Here is a 22,772-nt window from a genome sequence, read left to right as displayed (position 1 = left end):
ATACAAAACTCGCGGATAATAAAATGTAAAAAAAAAGTAGCTCAACCCTTCTCGTCGACTTCCTATTTCTCAGGCGGCCATTTGCATTATTTCTACGCATAAACGATCAACAAAATGACTTAAATAACTTAGTAGTAAAAAAATCCTGTTGAATAGTAAATCACATATAATTATTTTAATAATATTTATTAAGTATGTATATTGTATGGCAAATATATCTATACAACTTGAAACGATAATAGCAACGACAGCGTAGATGGTGTCGTTGAGATTATCGTAAAAGTGACGTTTGATTATTTGTGAAATTGGAATATTCGTCTCTGACATTTTCAACTAAGAGTAGCGTTAGGACCGATAATATCGAATAATGTTTCGTTCGTTCAATCGTCGATTCGACATTGAATACGACGTAACTAAGAGTAGGATTCGACACGAGTAATGCCACGATTTATCGAATATCGATTTTAGGAGTAGGCCCCCTGCATCCTTAACATGAATCGTTTATAAAAAGTAATAAAGAATTAAATGTATAAATGTAAATTATCGTATATTGGATACGTACTTTACCTTTAGAGCTTGAATTAATTGTTTATGTAAGGATGCTTCGTGAACATGATGGTCGCGATAACTGTTATATTCGTCGTTAATTCGTACGTAGATCGTTATTAATGAAAATAAGAAACTCGGACATCTTCTTTGTGTCCAACAAGGGATCATCACATCATCAGCATTTCAGCCGGAAGACGTCCTGACTGACGACTGCTGGACATCTTCCAACAAGGGATATTTTTACTATATTATTCAGAGATTTGGAGAATAGACATACAGTTAGATAATAGTTGATGAGATTGCTTGTAACAAATTCTAGTAGGCTTCATAAGATAGATCATGTACCCTTAAAACTATTATAGTTTTAAGGGTAAATGTTTACACAAATGATTCGAGTTTTCTTTAGTGTTAATTCCGCCAATATTTGTCTGTAAACAATTCGACACGTGTTTCGCCTCTACAGCAAGCCTCGCATCCTCAGGTCGTGTTGTCTCGCCAAAATCTAGCACGAGACTGAATCAAACGAGCTGGAATCCGCTGTTTTATAATACCCTCGTCCCATGAAACGACGCGCTGTGATTGGTCGGCTGTTGTGACGTATTACCCCCGGAAGAGATACGTAACAAAGGTGATGGGACTAAATTTGTTTGTTCATTCAAGAATGTAAACATGTTATTTTTGTGTTTTATTACTTCTAATTGTTCTAACACATTTAAGCGAAATCCTTTTTTCGCATGTATGTAAAATATTAAAAATATTATTGTTTCCGAGTGAGTGACCGGTATCAATTATTATCGGATTTCGGAATTATTTAATAAATAAGTAAATAATTCCGAAAAATCCGGCGTTTATAAACTAAGTTGTGACACATGTAACGGGGTATATATAGGTCAAACAGGTCGAAATTTCGAAATTAGATTAAAGAAACATATTGCCGCTTTTAGGAATAATCATCCCGAAAAATCACACTTCGCGAAACATTTAATTGATACCGGGTATCATGTGCATACTCTTCAAAGATCGTGGTCATCTGTGCTTGCCATTAGATCATTATTTGCTATACCATATATCACAATAGTAAAGCGTACTCTGAAAAGAGCTTTAACGAAAATATTAACGAAGCAATTAAACATACGATAGTAGAAACAGAAAAAAATAAACTTGAGCTATACAAATAATGGTGTAATTATTCTCCAAAAATATTAAAAACAAACGAGACCGCAGTGCGATCCGCAAGCAAAAAAGTAGGTTGTAGCAGCATTGTGTAATATTTCAGTCATTATTAGATTATTCATTAAGATAAAGCTTAGTAATTTTAAAAATAACAATGTTAATTAAATTTATAAGTAACCTCAACAATTGTCATAATAGTCCTGTTTTAAATTATAAAAATCTATCAATATTTGTGATATGTCTATCTATATATATTTGATGTATATGCTTTTACAACAAGATCCCGCTTCGATAGGTACTGTGCAGTGATGCGCCGCTGTAATGCGGTCCGGCCTTTATCGTCTCTAGTGAAAAATGTCTAACACGTTCACTACTTAAGGCGTCCACGTTGATATTCAGCAAAGCAGCGGTAAATTGTGGTTTTGGATGGGGCTTCATCACCAAATGCAGAAATCTTCCGGTCAAAACACTGTTTTTGTGTTAAACCACTTCGAAAGTCATAATAAATCATCGCTCTAGAATCTTCTCGAGTCAATTCCATTTTCTCAACGACTAAACAAGTTTGACAAGACCTTGTGACAAGACCGAGAATCATTTTTTAAATAAATAAATGGTATTCGATTTTTAAAACCAAGGAGTTTTCAATTAAATAGATTTTAATATGACAGGAACAGTGGAAATATTCCATTCCCGATACATTTAGTGCAGCCTATATATAAGTAGAGACTCATTCTCATTTGAGCAGAGCCATTAGTATTACAAAAATCGTTGTAAAACAATATTTATACAATAAATAGTGTCTAGTTTACTTAAGTAATTATAATAAAGTAAAGTAAAGTATAGTTAAGTAAGGTAGAGTGAAGTTAGGTAAGGTTTATCGTTGTTGCGGCAAACACTAAGTAAATATAACAAACATATTTGAAGATAACTTGAAAAACTAATCTAGATGTGAATCTAATATACATGCCGAAAGTAATTCTAATTCTAGATCAACATAATATGGCTGTACATTTTTGATACAAACAGTTATCTACATATAACATAAGTATTCCTTAATATCTGACAAAATTTTGGCTTTTATTTGTGTTTTTGCGTAGTAACGCATTAGTCACTTAACTATTAAGGTGTCAAAATTAACAGACAATTACTAAAACGTACAAAACGCGAATGTCAAGGCCTTTTTTTATCACGTAATATATAACGTCATAGGACCACTACAATGATAAAAAAATACTCGAAGAATTCAGTAAAGTGTGATTTATATCATGAATATAGTGACATACGAAAATATTGTGGCAATAGATTATCGTCTTTTGTATTTAAGCAAAGACGATTACTTTAACAATAAAATATATTTACACTTACTACCATTAACTCTGTAATTGTGTGTAAAATCAGCAGAAAACTCAAGAATTTCTGAATTTAAGAGTCGAAAAATAAATATTTATAAAAGAATATAATGTATGCAATATGAATAAATAGTTTTTTGCCACATAACAACTAATATTTCAAATTCAAATATTTTTATTCAAACCACCAACTTATTGAGAGTCAAAAACTACCACCTCTTCAAAAATGTATGTCTCAGACCTGAGAAGAACGGTCGCAAGTACTCAGCGGGCTTCTTTTTTTTTCATAAAAATATATGGTTACAATATATTTAAACTTATTATTTAATAGATAATGCTGAGATGATTTGGCCATGTCGAGAAAATGAATGAAGAACTATTGACGAAAAAAGTGTATAAGACGAGTGTGAATGAAAATGTTGGAAGACCTAGGCGGACGTTGAGACCAAATCAGAGACGTCTTGAAAAAAGGCCAGGTCAAATACCCTAAACCGAAAAACATGTATGAAAGGAATAATGAAAGTGGACGAAGCGAAACAAGTATGTACTCGTAAGGATCGGGAAAGAGGCGTGATTATATTATATCTATTTAATCAACTGAGAGCGATCGCTCCATGGTTGTCCAGGTTGGGAACCTGTGGTATCATTAAGAAAGTCATTTGTGTTCTAGTAACTTTTACCACACAAACGTATTCTGGGATCTTGTTGTAAAAGCATATAACCTACATATCGCTTTGGTCAGTTATCCAAAACCCGTCTCACTACTTCATACTTAAGTTTAAAGGTGGCCCTTTAATACTTAACAAAATATTGTTCAAAAAAAGAGGCGACTGTCCGCGACGAAGATCGTTTCTTACGCTATTTGTATGACGAAGGAGGGAGACGAAACTTTAGAGAGATTGTTGGAGATTCTGAAGGCAATAAAAGGCAAAAAAGGCATTTATTTTCTCAAAATTGATTTCTCGTATATGAATCATGTTTTAAAGCGTTTTACATATCAAATATTTCATAAATTAATAAAGTAATAAAGAACAGATTGTTTGAATAGAAATTATCCTATAAATATGAAATATTATGATCGGAAGGTATTCTAGAATCCTTTCAATACGTAATCCGTGATTAACTTTATTTCTTCTCCCATGCACAGGTATGGAGATAGAGAAGAATATATGAGTCCCTAATTGTCCATTCATTGATATGGAAAGCGGTGACCTGTTAACCTCTGGAACATGAATTGAATACAATAAACGTTCGCTCCGGTCACTGACCCGGATCGACGCCGAAAAAAGTTAAACGGCTGATATCATGTTCTTAATGACAGAAGATAGTAAATTAATGAACTATGCGTTCATTAAAGAGAGCGCATTTTGGACTTACGTATTAGCGATAGGGACATAATATAATATCAACTAGCCACGAACTAGTAAAAAATAAGGACTCCGTGTCACCTTACATAACAGTGTAGCTCCAAAACAAGCCGATTAACGTGTAAATACATAGCCCCACGCACACACTTACACTACTTCAGGCCGATAGGCGGCCATTATGAGAATTGTCATCGTCTGTGACAGATCAGTTTGCGTCTCAATGTCTTAATAAAATATATTAAAAATGCCGTCGTGGGTTGTGAAATAGTGTAAAAACGATACTATATAAGTATTTGTGGCCAAATATGATTATTCAAGGGAGAAAAAATTATGTAACAAGTATCCCCCGTAACCGCACACACACTAGCATAACGGTGCTTCACTTGCTAATATCACGGCGTGGAGTCCTTCTTTATTTACTCGTCCGTTCTACTAGCTGACCCGATAGACGTTATTCTGTTTATAATAAAAAAAACTCTTGCGGGTGGGATTTCGTAAAATCCGACCTCTACTCGGTGAAATAAATATTTCTACCAAATTTCAAGTCCCTGCGCCTCATGGTTCCAGAGATATCGTGCTGATAGATGGAACTCTTAAAGATAAAGAAGATAGATAGATAGAAGACTTACCCTGTAATAAACCGATAAACTTAAAAACATAACAGTAACAAGCAATAAAAAAAATACGGGTTGCACTGGGAGAGTGCCGGCAGAAATGAAAACTTGAACATTAACGTTTATGATAAAGGAATAATTTCGCACTAATTGCTTTATGTATCAGTATAAAAGTTCTAGCATTGCGCTATCGTACACAAAAATAACAATTTATATTACATAAAAATTTAACACCTCAGAACTATTACAATTATTTCACATTCAAAAGTTTATCTCTCAGAAAAATCAACTTTCTTCCATAATAAACAGTAAAAATATTTCACGTTTTCATGTTTCGGCTTCACAATCACAATGATTCAACCCCTGGTTCAATGACCGTATGATCATGAAGTTAAAATAGCCGATTAATGATTAGTTAGAAGCATAAATCTTTCATCCATAATTTCAACGACCTTCTTACGAATTTTCGATCAAGCCACATGCCCTGACGCGAGTTTAACATTTCATACCCATCCCAAGAAAAGTGCTCAACGCCGCTAAAGAAGTTTTCACTCCAAACATATATTAGAAACGCCTAAACTGTTCAACGTGAAATGGAATCTACGATTATAATGCTACTATATAACTCTAAGGGTAAATGTATACACTTTTATAATAAACTCCCAGCCACTGTTCAGGCATAAATAAATTTAAATGTTTTATTACAAAATGGCTCTGCCGTAAATCCCACTACTCCATAGCTGAATATATAAGTGATCAGTGATCGGACAGCCTGGGACTAGATTATGATTATTTTAAAGCAGTTGCAATAACAGTACAATATTGTATATTTTATTAAAAACTGCGCAAAAATATAATGCTGGGAGAGTTTCTTGCCCCTCATCTTCTCTCTCAGAGCGCCATTTTGTTTCCGAAGCGGTGGTAGTGTTAGAAATGACATCAAACAGAATTCTAAAGGAATACATTTCTTTATCAAGCTAGTCAAATAAATAAAGAAATGCAATTTGTACTATGATTTACAGAGTTGCTCAGTCAAGTATAGTAAAGTAGACACATTTGTGAGTCGTTAATTGTAAGGTACGTCAATTTCTAACAATACGCATATCAATCACTATCAAATTGGAGCAAAAATGGCGATAGTTTTATTAGAACGTAACTTCCTGAACCGGTTGACATCATCCAGCCATAGTACAGTTCTAATCAATGCCCTGATTTCAGACCTCAATTGGAAATTGAAATAGAATTGATTTTATTCATCATAGGGGAGTTAGTGCTTCTTGACAACACTGGTATAGTAAGAAGACTAAAACGAACAAAATCATTTGAGTCTGCTAACTTAAAGCATTGCTTATTCTCACTCTGTCTTCTTCTATTGGCCTAAGTCAGAATGAGAAAAAACACTCCTTAGCGGCTGTTTAAAGTTAGCGGACCATTACGAATAAGGGGGTAAGTGTAATCTATATACATCTTAGATACATATAAATAAAATTGGAGTGTCTGTTTTTAATATTGATATAACCGTTTTTTACTACATGTATATGAATATATATACGGTACTGACACCAAAATAGCATTTACAATTTTTGTCTGTCTGTCTGTTTGTTCCGGCTAATCTCTGAAATGGCTGGACCTATTTGGACGGGACTTTTTATTGGCAGGTAGCTGGTGTAATAAGGAGTAACTTAGGCTACGTTTATTTTACAAAAAATCTTTTATTTTATAAAAATAAATTAATGTTGCAATGTCCAAGAAACGGTCTTACTAACGAGGCTCCTTTGCACAGGAAGCCGGCTAGATTATGGGTACCACAACGGCGCATATTTCTGCCGTGAAGCAGTAATGTGTAAACATTACTGTGTTTCGGTCTGAAGGGCGCAGTTGCCAGTGATATTACTGGGCAAATGAGACGTAACATTAAGATGTTGTTGATTAAGATGTCTCAAGGTAATGAGCGCAATTGTAGTGCAGTTTTGAATTTTTGGGTTTTTCAAGAATCCTGAGCGGCCGCGGCGCTGCATTGTCATGGGCAGGACGTATCAATTACCATAAGCTGAACGTCCTGCTCGTCTCGTCACTTACTGTCATAAATAAAACAAAATTGATCACGATTATCGGGGTGTCAAGTCTATACGCTACTATTCTATACCATAGAGGTAAGGATATGTCTTAATCGGTCTATTGTCATTATGCATACGTGAAATTGAATGATACTAAATTGTTTCTCACGTACATAAACAAATTAATTGTGTATTAAACCAAGCATGACCAATTAGAGTTTTGTTTTTAAATTAATTATTAAATGCGGTTTTCAAGGAGCGTACTACAAAGCTGTGGAATGAGCTTCCTTGTGCGGTGTTCCCGGGACGATACGACATGGGTACCTTCAAAAAAAGCGCGTACACCTTCCTTAAAGGCCGGCAACGCTCTTGTGATTCCTCTGGTGTTGCAAGAGAATGTGAGCGGCGGTGATCACTTAACACCAGGTGACCCGTATGCTCGTTTGTCCTCCTCTTCCATAAAAATAATTAAGTAAATAAAAAAATTACCGACTTCTAACATACATTAATATCCACAGGACAGGTCATTTAAAAGAAAATACAAAATTTTCTCTTCAACATTTTGAAGTTGTTGGTAATAACTAAATACGAATGGCACCCGAAACGAATATAATATAATATATAGTATTGACACACTTTTACACAAATTATCTTGCCTCAAACAAGGCATAACCTGTACTATGGTACAAGACGAAGAAGACAAGGCGTACGAAACGAACGTACAGTCAATTGCTTGAAATTTATAAACTTCTTAGCTTACGCAATCGGCGTACTCTTTTGGGTGCAATGACATTGTACAATATTTGTCACAATATATATGATTGCATAGAACTAAACAATAAACTTAATTACGCAGTTCCACGCATAGCATATAGGCGGGCGGTGCGCACGCAGCGGCTATTTCACACGCCGCGCTACCGCACGCACGATGGCGGTCGCGCCACACTACACAGATTAGTCGACACACATGACAGACTTTTTAATGACCTTGACATTTTCTTTTCAACAAAACCAAAATTTAAAAAGCAAGTTAATGATATTTTAAGTGAACTGGATTAATATATATATATATAGTTTTTTTTATATATATAAAATCGCATTAGGTAACTCTTTTGTTTAAATATAAAGTAAATTTTGTAAATAACTTAGTTTTAAGACATCTAATTTTATATTTCTTTCCTCTTTACGTTTGTACATATTTCTTTAATTAATGTTAAACTTTGTTATTCATCATGTAAGATACCAGTAACTATAAAATTAACCTGTGGATAACGGTGTGGGTTCTCACTAAAATTAATTTAATATCTACTTTACTTTGAAATTGTAAAATGTATTGTGTGAACTGTTTGTTGTCCCTAAGAAATAAAATAAAATAAAATAAAAAAATAAAGACAACGATATATTTAATACAAAATTACTTAAACATCCATAAAGATGTCTTTATACATATAAACATCCATGACTCGGAAACAAACATCCATCACATAAATGTTTGCACCTACGCATGTATATGTATTTATATCGTACTGTCTTTAATGACGTAATTTTTATGTTTCACTCGCCACCAACTTCCAAACGTAGATATATTTCTCATAATATTTTATATTTAGTTTTAAGTCCACCTTATAATAAATATAATATATCAAACTTATATTATAATATACAAATTAGAAGTCGTATCTGTTTTTTTGGTGATACAATAAATAAAGATAATTCAAGTCCATACAAAAACAAATGTATATATTGCTATATCACAAGTAGCGTGGAAAATTAGTTATTGCAATTTGCCGAGGCAATTTCAAATATATTATTAAAAAAAAATCATAATACACATTAAATGTAAATGTATTATTATTTTGCAAATTGAGTATGAAAAAAAATGACCAATCAGTCTCACATTGCTAACTTCATTAGTGATTTACCTAGATTTATTACAATATCACTATAGTGTACCCGTGACATTACAATGTCACTAAAACCAGGCCGTTAAACACTACGTTCACAACTTAGATAAATGTTAAGTAGAAATATTTTTTTCTAACATTTGTTTGTCTTTTTGAGGTTTTACTATATTAAAATTACTTTAATTCACATTGAAATATAGTCCTATATTTCAATGTTAATATATATGTCGCAGTTATATTGTCGAATCCGTGACATTACAATTTCACTAGTTATATTATAATTATACGGTAGATTGTCAATCGACTTCAGTGACATTGTAATTTTACGGGGACACTAGAGTAATATTGTAAGGCAAATTATATTTTGACAATTTTATTAGTCGTTAGTTTATGAGGCCGTCTCCGATTGGTCTGTTTCTTGTATTTATAGTGTAATCAACTAATTGTTATCTAAGAGAATCAGCCCATGTTCACTCGTAGGTCCCAAAAACAAATTTACACTGTTAATCACAATGCACGAGCCGAGCGTAACGAGCCACGGCAACGGCCAGCGTATGCCAGAACCAAATCGGCCCTTGTTGACTACTACAACAATAATCTCAGACGGAAATTTGCATACACGCTCCAGTGTTTAGTATTATTATTTTGCAAATTGAGTATGAAAAAAAATTGACCAATCAGAACGCTCGCCGTCTCACACTGCTAACTTCATTCGTGATTTACCTAGATTTATTACAATATCACTATAGCGTACCCGTGATATTACAATGTCACTAAAACTAGGCCGTTAAATTGTAAGAAATGAAGTCGATAGACAATCTACCGTTTAACTATAATATCACTAGTGAAATTGTAATATCACAGCTATCACAATATACCTGCGACATTTACAAGGGTTGGCACATGAAGTATTTTTGTTATTTCAAACTTGAGTAGGTATATGTACGTTGTAACATTTTAAATTTAAAGATAATAATTACATCATTGTTCTAAGCAGCCACCCTTCATACACTGCACAAATCTGATGTAAGTAACGATATTTTGTTTTATTTTCGGAGAAGAGCAAACTTTAAAAGTCGTCTTGCGTAACCGGTTTGAATGCTTTTTCTCACTGATGGTCGCTTCCCGTAACATTTATTGTTTTTATTACAATTGGTTCCCACACAATAAAAGTTAAGTTAATACAACGAAATCTACGCAGATAGATAATGTAACGGGCGCCCACTAGTTTACCTTGTGTGGCGATAAGTTATGTTACAAACAAAAATTAATTTATTTTGTATGATGTTATCTTAACAAGAATTATATTTATCGAAATATTAGCAAAAAAAAATCTATTCGAAAAGACTGCCTTTAATGCAGGCTTTTATTGTACACACAGTGGGAGGCTCCTTTGCACGGGATGCCGGCTAGATTATGGGTACCACAACGTCACCCCTTTCTTCCGTGAAGCAGTAACGTATGAGCATTACTGTATTTTGGTCTGAAGGGCGCCGTAGTTAGTGAAATTACTGGGCAAATGAGACTTAACATAAGGTGACGAGTGCAGTTGTGGTGCCCCTCTGAATTTTTGGGTTTTTCAAGAATCCCGAGCGGCACTGCATTGTAATGGGCAGGGCGTTACAACTACTATCAGCTGAACGTCCTGTTCGTCTTGTCCCTTATTGTCATAAAAACACACACTCACGCCATTTTCCCGTCGGGGTAGGCAGAGACAGAATACCTACCACTCGCTTCTATCCTTACGAACCTCACATGCTCGCCGGGTGCTTCGGACTTTTCCTTTGTTCAAGACGTCTCCAATTTGGTCGATGAATGTCTATATACTAGCTGACCCAGCAAACGTTGTATTGCCGATATTAAAATCGCGATACAAAAGTAACTGTTGATCGTAAATGTGTGAAAATTTGAAGCTGTATGTATATTAAGGCTGACTCATAATCGAACAAATTTAAAAAAAAATGTCAAAAAAATTTAAAATAAAATTTCGTGTGGACCACCCTTAACATTTAGGGGGATGAAAAATAGATCTTGTCCGATTCTCAGACCTACCCAATATGTCAATCGGTCAAGCCGTTTCGGAGGAAATTGGAGGAGAGAATTGTATATATTAGATTTGATTTGTCACTCTTTTTCACTCATTGGCTTTTATTGTACCTGGCCACGAATCTACAGTTTTACGCACTCTTTCCATGGGAAATTCAGTTATTACTTGTTCTAGACATTTCTTAAGCGACTTTATGTCGCCGAGAGCCAGTATTCAGGTCTTGAAAAATCAGGGGCGCTGAATTGTGAAAAGTCCAAGGTACTTTTTTAAAAACAACATGATCTAAAACGGACACCTCATCCTCTCTGGCTGAAGAGTGAAATCATCACTTCTTTCTCACAAAAATGAAGCTTTGTGAATCTTTGATACGACATCCCCCACTAAACCATGACTGACGCAGGACCACGTTGCACTTCTCTGAACACTTGTGAAGCTTCTTTGGAGCTATGAGCGTACATTTAGTCATTTTGCAGCATTCTTCAATTGTGAATACCTTTTCATCACTGAAATGGATATTTCCGTAATTTCCACCCGCGTATCATGACGGCATTGTGATCAAGCCAATCCCTTTATCTGTAGGGATTTATTTAAGGCATGTCCTGTATATCCACGATGAGTACCAGCATTGAATTCTAGCTTTAACAAAATTGACAGCCTTATTAGTTCTAACAGCAACCGGGGGCTCTGATCGGCCTTCGACAGAGCATGTGTAAGAGGATCTATCGATATCACATAGCCTTGCTTTTGAAGTGTCTTTAAAATGAGCGATGGCTCCATACCTACATTATATTAGACAATCGCTGCAATTATGTGTTCCTTAAGGCGAAGAGTAAGCAGAAAACACGCAAACATGGTGTTTTTAGACAAGTTTTGTGGTGAAAGTATAGCATTTCCTGCTATGAACACTACTTAGTCCTATTACACATATCCTTAAGTCTTATTTGTAGGTTGCTAATGCTTGCTGTTGGTTATAGTTAACACTGCCGAGCTTTTTTGAACTACCACTTTTCTTTGAAGTTAAACAAGTTTTTTAGCATGGCGTGACGCACTTTTTTGGTACTTCTCTCAGAAAAGTTATTCTTATAGCTTGTATTTTTTTTGTGTAGGTATATTTATTCAGATTAGTAGTGAATAACGAGGATTGTAAGCATATAAACTGTTTTCCACCCAAGAATTTTGAAAATATTGGCTTTGTTACATAGATGGCGGGCCGGCAGCCGTGAAATCATATCGCTCAAGGTCGCTGGCATTTAGTGTCGCCTTAACACCCATTATTATTATTAATTATTAATATGAAAATTTAATATACGTTCACAAGAATCGTCACCTTTTTGCTCTTAATAGTAATTTTCATTATTATATCACTAGAAATAAGGGATTGCTTGTGACTAATTCTAGTAGCTTCATAAGATACATAATAGCTTTCAGCGTAAATGTATATACTTCTATAATAAAATCCCACGCCACTGTGTAATGTTTTATTAAAAAATTGCTTCGTCGTAAATCCTATTACTCCACAGCTGAATATCTAAGTGATCTGACAGCCTGGGCCTAGATTATGATTATTTTCTAGCAATAACAATGATAGTACAATATTGTATATTTGATTAAAAAGAGCTTCAAAAAAAATAATGCTGGAAGAGTTTCTTGCGCCGCTTCTTCTCTGTTAGAGCGCCATTTGTATCCGAAGCGGTAGTAGTGTCTAGATATGCAGTAGATATATATATACAGTAGATATATAGATAGTAATAGAAACGACATTAAAAAGAAATGTAAAGGAATCATTTTTGAGAAAATAAATGCCTTTTATGCCTTTATCTCTAAAAAATATGCGAAGTGGCGGGAAATGATCAAAGTTGCCATAATGTAATAAATATTTAAATTGGATAATTAATTAAGCGTTCCAAATTTGAATGTATAATATATTTTTACATATATTGCTATAATATTTTTTACATGCATGTTTAGTCTGAATGACAATGCATTTTTATGAAGTCTAAATTGCCATCCAGGATTAGGTCTCCATAATGAAACTCTTCTTCGGAACTGTTACGAAACTTTTGATGCGCATTGAATTATAAAAGCCGGTTTTGCAAGCCAAGGTCGACTCCCAACCAAGGAAACTTCTACACGGTTAACTGCACAATTTTTTAATGAACCCCTTTTGATATGATTATCAAATGAAAGAGTAAGCCCAAATGATGGAAGTTTTGCGAGGAGCGCCTTGTGCCATACACGATCAAAGGCCTTCGCTATATCCAGACCAACTGCCAGGCCTTCCCCCTTGCTTTCAATAGCCGCCGCCCATCAATGTGTTAGGTATACCAGAAGATCGCCAGTCGACCGACCATTGCGAAAGCCGTCCATGCCGCCGTTGCACATGAGGAATGACACCCTGGCCCATACGGCAAAAGAGAAAGCCGATCTCCTGTGCACTCTTTTTGCCTCCAACTCGACTCTTGACGACAACGGAAAAACACCGCCGACCATCCCGCGGTGTCAGAGCTCCATGCCTGAAGTACAGTTCCGACAGAAAACTGTTAGGCGAGCTCTGTTTTCGTTGGACGTCAGGAAGTCGAGCGGGCCGGATGGCATTTCTCCAATCGTGCTTAGAACATGTGCCTCTGAGTTGACGCCGGTGCTAACGCGTTTATTCCGGCACTCTTATTCAAAAGGCGTAGTCCCTGATTCATGGAAGTCAGCCCTTGTCCATCCGATCCCAAAAAAAGGAGACAGTTCGGATCCGGCAAACTACAGGCCTATTGCGATTACCTCCCTACTCTCCAAAATCATGGAGAGCATAATTAACCGCCAGCTCTTGGTATACCTTGAGGGTCACCAGTTGATCAACGACCGGCAGTACGGCTTTCGCAATGGTCGGTCGACTGGCGATCTTCTGGTATACCTAACACATAGATGGGCGGCGGCTATTGAAAGCAAGGGGGAAGGCCTGGCAGTTGGTCTGGATATAGCGAAGGCCTTTGATCGTGTATGGCACAAGGCGCTCCTCGCAAAACTTCCATCATTTGGGCTTCCCGAGAGCTTATGCAAGTGGACCTCCAGCTTCCTCACTGGGCGCAGCATACAGGTCGTTATCGACGGTTATTGCTCGAATCCCAAGCCCGTGAACGCTGGAGTTCCCCAAGGCTGTGTGCTATCTCCCACGCTGTTTCTTCTGCATATCAATGATATGTTGGACACCGCCAACATGCATTGCTATGCAGACGACAGCACTGGTGATGCCGTATACACGGGCCATGCAGGTCTCTCTCGGGAAAACGTCGACCAGTGCCGGGAGAAACTTGTGTCTTCTATCGAGTCCTCTCTCGAGAAGGTCGCGGAATGGGGTAAGTTGAACCTTGTCCAATTTAACCCCCTTCTGGGGGCTCAAGTTTGCGCGTTTACCACTAAAAAAACCCCATTTGCCGTATCACCGCTCTTCGAGAACACTTCCCTTAAAGCCTCGCCTAGTACCGGAATACTGGGTCTCGAAATCTCGAGCAATTGCCAATTCCGTGGCCATCTGGAGGGCAAAGCCAAACTGGCTTCAAAGAAACTGGGCGTCATAAATAGAGCACGGCAATACTTCAAGCCGGCCCACATTCTAGCGCTCTACAAGGCGCAGGTCCGGCCTCACATGGAGTATTGCTGTCATCTCTGGTCTGGCGCACCCCAGTATCAGCTCGATCCATTTGACCGCGTGCAACGCAGAGCAGCTCGAATTGTCGGGAACCCTGTCTGTGAACGGCTGGATCATTTGGCGTTGGTAGAGACGTCGCTTCATTGTGTGTTTTCTACCGCATCTATCACGGGGAGTGTTCCGAAGAGCTGTTCAACCTGATTCCTGCCGCCGAATTCCACCTTCGCACGACACGCCACAAGTTAGGATTTCATCCCCACCATCTGGATGTGTGGCGGTCCTCCACAGTGCGGTTTTCAAGGAGCTTTCTTCCTCGTACCACGAAGCTGTGGAATGAGCTTCCGTGTGCGGTGTTTCCGGGACGATACGACATGGGTACCTTCAAGAAAAGCGCGTACACCTTCCTTAAAGGCCGGCAACGCTCTTGTGATTCCTCTGGTGTTGCAGGAGAGTGTGGGCGGCGGTGATCACTTAACACCAGGTGACCCGTACGCTCGTTTGTCCTCCTAAACCATAAAAAAAAAAAAGTAAGTAACGAGAATAAAATAATAATAAAAACATCGTGTGTATTTTTTATGTTTGTTACGTCAGAAAACTTGGGGAACTTCGTGGGTATTGAATGAGAATTTGTCGTCACGCTCAGTTATGAAACGAGTAGCAGATAATTCGTTGTGGTGAATTTGGTTCGAGTTAACTAAGGCTGCGCGGACAGTCAGATCAAAGTTTATCAGTATTTTACATAATATATATTGTAAAAGTTGTCACTTTATGCATATATGATAAAATAATAGTTATATTTTGCATTACACAACTAAAACTGAAAACAAAATTTTATGAACGATACGGGACTCGAACCCGCATCCTTTCGCGTTCCGTGCGAGTTCTCTTCCAACTGTGAATCATCATAAAATCTTGTATGCTTTGTTCAACTCTCTGGTTGTGGCTTCATCTACAGGATCTACTTTACAGTTGATAACCTGCTCAACCCTAATATTTGCATATTAGGAAATTGACTTGAGATGTCGCTCTTGCAAATCTGAACAATTTGTTGTGTTTTTTAAAGTGATAACCCTCACTTCTGGGATATATATATATAAAACTTAAAACAATATTTGACGAACGATGCGGGACTCGAACCCGCGACCCCTCGCGTATTTAAATTTGTATTTTTTTTCTTTCATATACACAATATTATTATGAGTATTGTAATTTTAAGTTCAATTATTATTTTTATAACATCATTAACGACAAATAAACTTACAGGTGTGTCTGCTTAGAATGTACTTCGTATAGACACAGAAGAATGGAACCCACGATCACTCCCCTGCGCGCCACGTCGCTAGGGAGGGCGCACCTCTCCTACCTCCCTCAGCGACCTCCAGTCAACCTCAGCTTTCAAGATCTCTCCTATTCTGTGTCCAACGGAAAAGGTATTTAGTTCTGAAGAAGCTTTACTTAGATCACTATTATTTTTCTCAAGATTACAATTAGGTGTGTAATGGTGAAGTCCCCATAACACCCGTGCGCTCTGCGGTAGTACCGGCTCACTCAATTGCGTACCGGTACTCGTATTTGGGCAAGTCACGTACAAGAAATCGTTGGCACATGTTTGGTGTTCACAAGCCACAAGACGACTTTCCGACTGTATTAGTGAATTTTTATCTTATATAAATAACTCTGAGACAGACTTTTAGAAGTGAGAGGCTCCTTTGCACAAGATGCCGGATTTTGGGTACCACAACGGCGTCTTTTTCTGCCGTGAAGCTGTAATGTGTAAGCATTATTGTGTTGTAGCTAGTGAAATGACTGGGTAAATGAGACTTAACATCATGTGTGTCAAGGTTACGAGTGCATTTGCCGCTCAGAACTTTTGATTTTCCAAGAACACTGAGCGGCACTACATTGTAATGGGCAGGGCGTATCTAAAACCATTTCGCTGAACGTCCTGCTCGTCTCGTCCCTTATTTTCATAACAAACAAAGAGACAATGTGCTGTGGATAAAACTTAACGTATGTATCTAGCTCTGACACAACAAATTGCATGGAAGTGTACAGCGATTATATAAAATTAAATTGTAGTTGTTATGAGTGGATACGCGTTTGTTGTCAAGCGAGATGTGTGACGGATAGATAAGCATTAAGTTTACATAATTATTATAATTGGTTTGGTATCCATTATTGAAAAATGAAGCGAACTGTGAAAATTATAATTAACTAGCTGAATCGACAGACGCTGTTCTGTACATCTATATATATAAAAATGAATTGCTGTTCGTTAGTCTCGCTAAAACTCGAGAACGGCTGGACCGATTTGGCTAATTTTGGTCTTGAATTATTTGTGGAAGTCCAGAGAAGGTTTAAAAGGTGAATAAATAGGAAAATGCTGCTAAATTAAATAAAAACAACAAATTTGTTTTTCCTTTGATGTGTCCATACATAATTTCTATGAGAGAATTTATTGAGGCACGGTTTGACAGTTCTGCTGTGAAACAATTTCATTACGACAGCAGAGTGCATATTACGAAGTAATTTTTGATGCTATGATATATTATTGACAAATTCATATAAAAACATTATTTTATTTATTATACACAGAACAACGTCTGTCGGGTCAGCTAGTAATAAATTAAATACTGTGTTTATGAATTTGTCATTAATATTTCCATAACATCAAGAATTATTTCGTAAATATGCTCCCTACTGTTATAGTGAAATTGTTTCACAGCAGAACTGTCAAACCGTGCGTCACTAACTTCCCTCATAGAAAATATGTCCATACAAAACAAATATTGAAAATAAAAATAATTATGGTTCCCAAATCGAAATAAAAACTAACCAATCTCTCAAGTTGGACCAAACTGCACTCCATGAAGTAATCCCCATTAAAATCCATTCATAAGTTCAGGAGTCCATCGCGGACAAACAACGTGTCACGTAATTTATACATATTAAGATGTTATATTGTTTCTTCGACTTTTTGCCTCGACGGTACAAATGATAGATCTGTTGCCTCTGATTGGAGAGGCGCGCGCCGGGTCGACCACTAACACATATCAGTGTATTTCCGAATTTATATTAATCATTACGTTCAGTTTAAAGACATTAATTATTCTCATAAGATTTAACATAAAATGAAAAACTTACATGAGAATTTTACATAAATATACAATATAATATTACTTTACGTTTCTATGACTAAGCATGCAAAACAAACAAAGTGAACAATTATAAAAAATGAAGGTAGATAAAAATTACTCAACAAAATAACTACAACATATTTTATATTTATCCGGAATAAGAAGGACTGGATGTGGCTAACGACTTATAAAGATAACAGTTAAAGTAAACTAAAATAATTCCTACGCTGTGAACAATAGTAGATACAAATAAGAAAACTTAACAAACATAAACTTGTTATGCTACTATTCGGTTAAATCATCTTTAGAATATGTACAAAAAATGTCTTACAGAATTCAAAAGAATTGTATAAACCTTACCACAGATTGGAAATGGAGCGACCGCCCTCAGGCTATATAGTTAATCCATTTAATTGTAATGTAATGAAATTTTAGTATAAAAGATGTGATGAACGATTGGTGGTAAGTTTCATTCGCAAGGCAGAGGTCTAAGGCATTTATTTTCGAACGGTTTGTCGTTATGTGTATACGTGATTTAAAATCCTATTTTGAATAAAGTCTACGAATTTGAATTTTAATAAATTTCAACAATAATATTCTAAGATCCCGCTGCTTGATTATGCATGAACGTGTTTATATAAAAAAAAATAACTTTAAATTAACGCTTAGTGAGTATGCAATGTAATTAGCGATAGGTTGTCTGTTGAAAATTAGGTTAAAAAACATATAGTTGCCCACACTTAACTGGAGCGAGAATCGTTTGTGAAAATAATGGCAATGCTTGCGGCCATTCTTAAACTGGCAACCATAGTTTATCGTAAATAGTAAATTAAAACTTATATTTTGTATTTCAATAAAAAAAAACAGGTGACTATATGTTATTAACAATATTATACCTGTTTACATCTGGCAACCTATCGATAATACGTCGCATACTCCCTCAACGTTCATCTAAAATTTATATAAAAAAAAACACGTACATATAGAATCGAGCAGTGGGATCTTGTACTATAAGCGGATAATGAAGCGACTCCCCTAAGGCTATTTAATTGATAAATTTGATCGTAACGAAGTTTTATTAAAAAAAAAAGAAAACCCGCTGAGTTTCTTGCGCTCATTCGAATGGGTGGAAAAACTTGACGTTCGATAAGTGATTTAAAATACTATTTCGAATAAAAGAATTTTAATTCGTTTATTCGACGCTAATATGGTGAAATGAGAATAAATATGAGAAGTGAAAAACTGAGCTGCGAATCAATTCAAATGACTTTTTGTGAAAAGTGACTAACGCGCACTGACTGGGTCGCCTTAAAACGACTCGCTCAAAAAGGCTTGAACCAGAACCCAGAACCAAATATCTTACATCCGTGATCAATCAAGAAGCCCACATCATCACTTTGTTAGATCCAATTTATTTTTTAAAATTATAGCAATTTGTAGGTGTAATAAGATTACACTCTCGCCTTTCTCTGGTGCAACAAATTTCGCCCTAGCAACAAATTTTCTCATTTTAATTATTATAATATACTAAGATAAAAAAATGCATAATAGCTTTAAGGTAAAATGTTTTTTTTTTCACAATAAAGTACCACTCGCTGTTCAGGCATTATCTATAAATAAATTTAAATGTTTAAAAAAAGAAATACTACTATATATATAATATAGTAAATCCTACTACTGTACAGCTGACTATCTAAGCGATCAGCCTGGGACTAGATTATAATTATTTTATAGCATTAACAATGACAGTACAATATTGTATATTTTATTAAATAGAGCACAAAAAAAGTAAAGTTGGGAGAGTTTCTTGCGCCGTTTCTTCTCACTCAGAGCGCCATTAGTTTCCGAAGCAGTAGTATTGTTTGAACTGATATCAAAAAGAAGGCATTAATTTTGAGAAAAATAAATGAATTTTATGCATATTTATGTTGTTGGCATTCATGTTTATTTAAATAATAATTACAATGAATTATTTTTTTATTTTATTGTATTTTTATGAAAATACGGGACGAGAAGAGAGGGACGTTCAGATGATGGTAATTGATACGCCCTGCCCATTACAATGCAGTGCCACTCAGGTTTCTCTAAAAGCCCAAAAATTCTGAGCGGCACTACAATTGCACTCGTCACCTTGATACATAAGATAATAATTAATCGTAATTTCACTAGCTACTGATAATATAATGACAACATTTAAAACTAATAGAATTGTCCCTACTTATTGGCTAAAGAGGAAACTAATTAAGAAATGCAAAAGCCGTCGCGGCTTGAGATCAGATGATACGAATACCAAGCAGCGGGTTCAACAAACTGTTGCACACAGGGACTAACACCAAGGTTGTATACAGTTAGAGTCGAGCGAGCGAGCTAGCCTGCAGATGTTGGCTAACGATTTAGAAAGCTCTAACTCTACACGTGACTAGACCTAGTGATGTTCGCACTTACAAATAGTATTGATATTTTAATGTTACTGTAAGGATTTAACAACTATTAAACAATGCTGTTACTAATACTACCAGTGGAAGGCTCCTTTGCGCATGATCCCGGCTATACTATAGGTACCTCAACGTCGCCTATTTCTGCCGTGAAGCAGTAATGTGTAAGCATTATTGTGTTTCCGTTTGAAAGGCGCCGTAGCTAGTGCAATTACTGGGCAAATGAGACTTAATATCTTATAATCTTAAGGTGACGAGCGTAATTGTAGTGCCGCTCAGAATATTTCGGTTTTTCAAGAGTCCTGAGCGGCACTGCTTTGTAATGGGCAGGGAGTATCAACTATGTCGATACTTCGTTATAAAACTTATTAATTTCAAACGTCGCGGTTACTAAAATTTCTAATGTGCATAACATAGCGCCAATGATAGCCGCTAATGACATTCAAATGAAACAATAATGACTGATAAGTAAGTATATATTATTAATTGATATATAATTACTAAACGATAACTCCACAGTGCATTGATAAAATTTTAGGAAACTGTACTGTGTTCTTCTAACTGTACATTGCAAATTCATAATTCAAATCGATAAATTGCCGGAAGAACTTATCCATTTAATTGGTTTAGATAGGTGTAATTAACGGAGATTAACCACCAAAAGTGTACTCTACTAGAATATATATATTATTTTCATATTTTTCGACAACCTTTTCACTTCATGAATTTTATTTTCGAATTATTGTTTCAAGTTTCGTTGGCTTTATTTGTACGATCATAAATTAATAATGTAATGAGAAAATAATATCACCACGTTTTACAATTTATTAAAAGGCATAAAAGGCAATTATTTTCTCAAAATTGATTCCTTTAGAATTCTTTTTGATGTCATTTCTAATATACTAGATACTACTACCGCTTCGGAAACAAATGGCGCTCTGAGAAGAAAGAAGCGGCGCAAGAAACTCTCCCAGCATTCTTTTTTTGCGCTCTTTTTAATAAAAATATACAATATTGTACATTCATTGCTATTGCTATCAAATAATCATAATCTAGTCCCAGGCTGTCCGATCACTTAGATATTCAGCTGTGGAGTAATAGGATTTACGACAGAGCCATTTATTCATAAAACATTTTAATTATTTATATATAATGCCTGAACAGTGGCTGGGACTTTATTAAAAAAGTGTATACATCAACCTACCCTTAAACCTATTATGTATCTAATGAAGCCTACTAAGATTAGTTACAAGCAATCCCTTATTTCTAGTGTTATATTTAATTAATATTCTATTGTTCTGTTAATATCTAACATAAAAGTAATTATTTTGTGTTCCGTTTCACTCAGACATAACTGTGAAGACAGATGAGAGTTGACAAGCAGTTGTCTGCGGCGACTATTATTGTTTATATTGTGTCAATAACCAATATTTTGTTTTTTTGATAATATATAAAGCTTACAACTATGTGGTCATTGTCCTTTCAAAATGAATCGCGCGGTATGTCAAAACCGGTATCCATCACGTGCGGTCTCTCATTGCAGCCGAGCACGCGAATGCAACGGCCTAAATATCGTTTACACGTGAACGGAACCTCAGTCCCTCCTACTCCGACCCTCTAACCGGTACTCCATAGAACACACTCTTATTTACAAGCTGTACTTGAACTAAATACTCAGACTTTTGATGATAAACATCACTAAAGCTTACTGTTTATAGCGTGTTGCTATTTTAAGATTTACATTTCGAAATATTACGTTGGTTTCGATTGGCCAAAAACCTTGGTTACCTATAAACTAGGGGTAATTAATAGAGTTAGACAATATTTCAAGCCAGCCCACAGAAGGCATAGGTCAGGCCATGTTTGGAGAGTTATTCCTATCTCTGCACCCCAGAATTAGCCCGAAGCATTTACCGCGTGCAATGTAGAACTGCTAATATCGTCGGGGAAGTACTCTGTGAACAAATCGCTTGTCTTCCACCGGACTTCTGTGTGACCTGTGTGTTATGGGAAGTGTTCCAAAGAGTCTGGACTTGATCCCTATCACCTACTTCCACCCTCGCACCACACGTAGCGTTCTTCCGCGTAAGCAAATTGTGCAATGAGCTTCCTTCCAGGGTATTTCCAGGATGATACAGAATGAGTTAAAAAAAGCATGTACCTTTCTAAAGACTAGCAACGCTCCTTGTTATTCATCTGGTTTAGCAGAAGAGTGCAGGCAGCAGGGATCTCCACCCATTCCCTCTTCCCTAATAAAAACCTTTCAACGTTCTTCCTTTTTTTATGAAAATAAGGGACGAGACGAGCAGGTCGTTCAGCTGATGGTAATTGATTACATTACATTACATTACAATGCAGTGCCGCTCAGGATTCTTAAAATACCCAAAAATTTTGAGCGGCATTACAATTGCGCTCGTCACCTTGAGACATATGATGTTATATCACATTTGCTCAGTAATTTTACTTGCACCTTTCAGACCGAAACATAGTAATGTTTACA

General features: G+C 36.1%; 1 protein-coding gene across 1 annotated transcript in view; it reads left to right on the top strand.

Annotated features, from left to right (window-relative positions):
• LOC126971588 (ATP-binding cassette sub-family G member 1) overlaps positions 1 to 22,772 on the top strand; it is a 100,294-nt gene that overhangs the window by 23,375 nt on the left and 54,147 nt on the right. Inside the window, exon 2 of the mRNA XM_050817908.1 lies at positions 15,964 to 16,130. Coding sequence (XP_050673865.1) covers positions 16,004 to 16,130 — 127 coding nt within the window. The 5' untranslated portion in view covers positions 15,964 to 16,003. The remainder of the gene's footprint in view (positions 1 to 15,963; positions 16,131 to 22,772) is intronic.

Source organism: Leptidea sinapis, chromosome 24, assembly GCF_905404315.1.
Source record: "Leptidea sinapis chromosome 24, ilLepSina1.1, whole genome shotgun sequence".
NCBI classification, from domain to species: domain Eukaryota; kingdom Metazoa; phylum Arthropoda; class Insecta; order Lepidoptera; family Pieridae; genus Leptidea; species Leptidea sinapis.
Note: the sequence above shows the minus strand (reverse complement) of the source record. Positions and strands in the feature narration are given on the sequence as shown.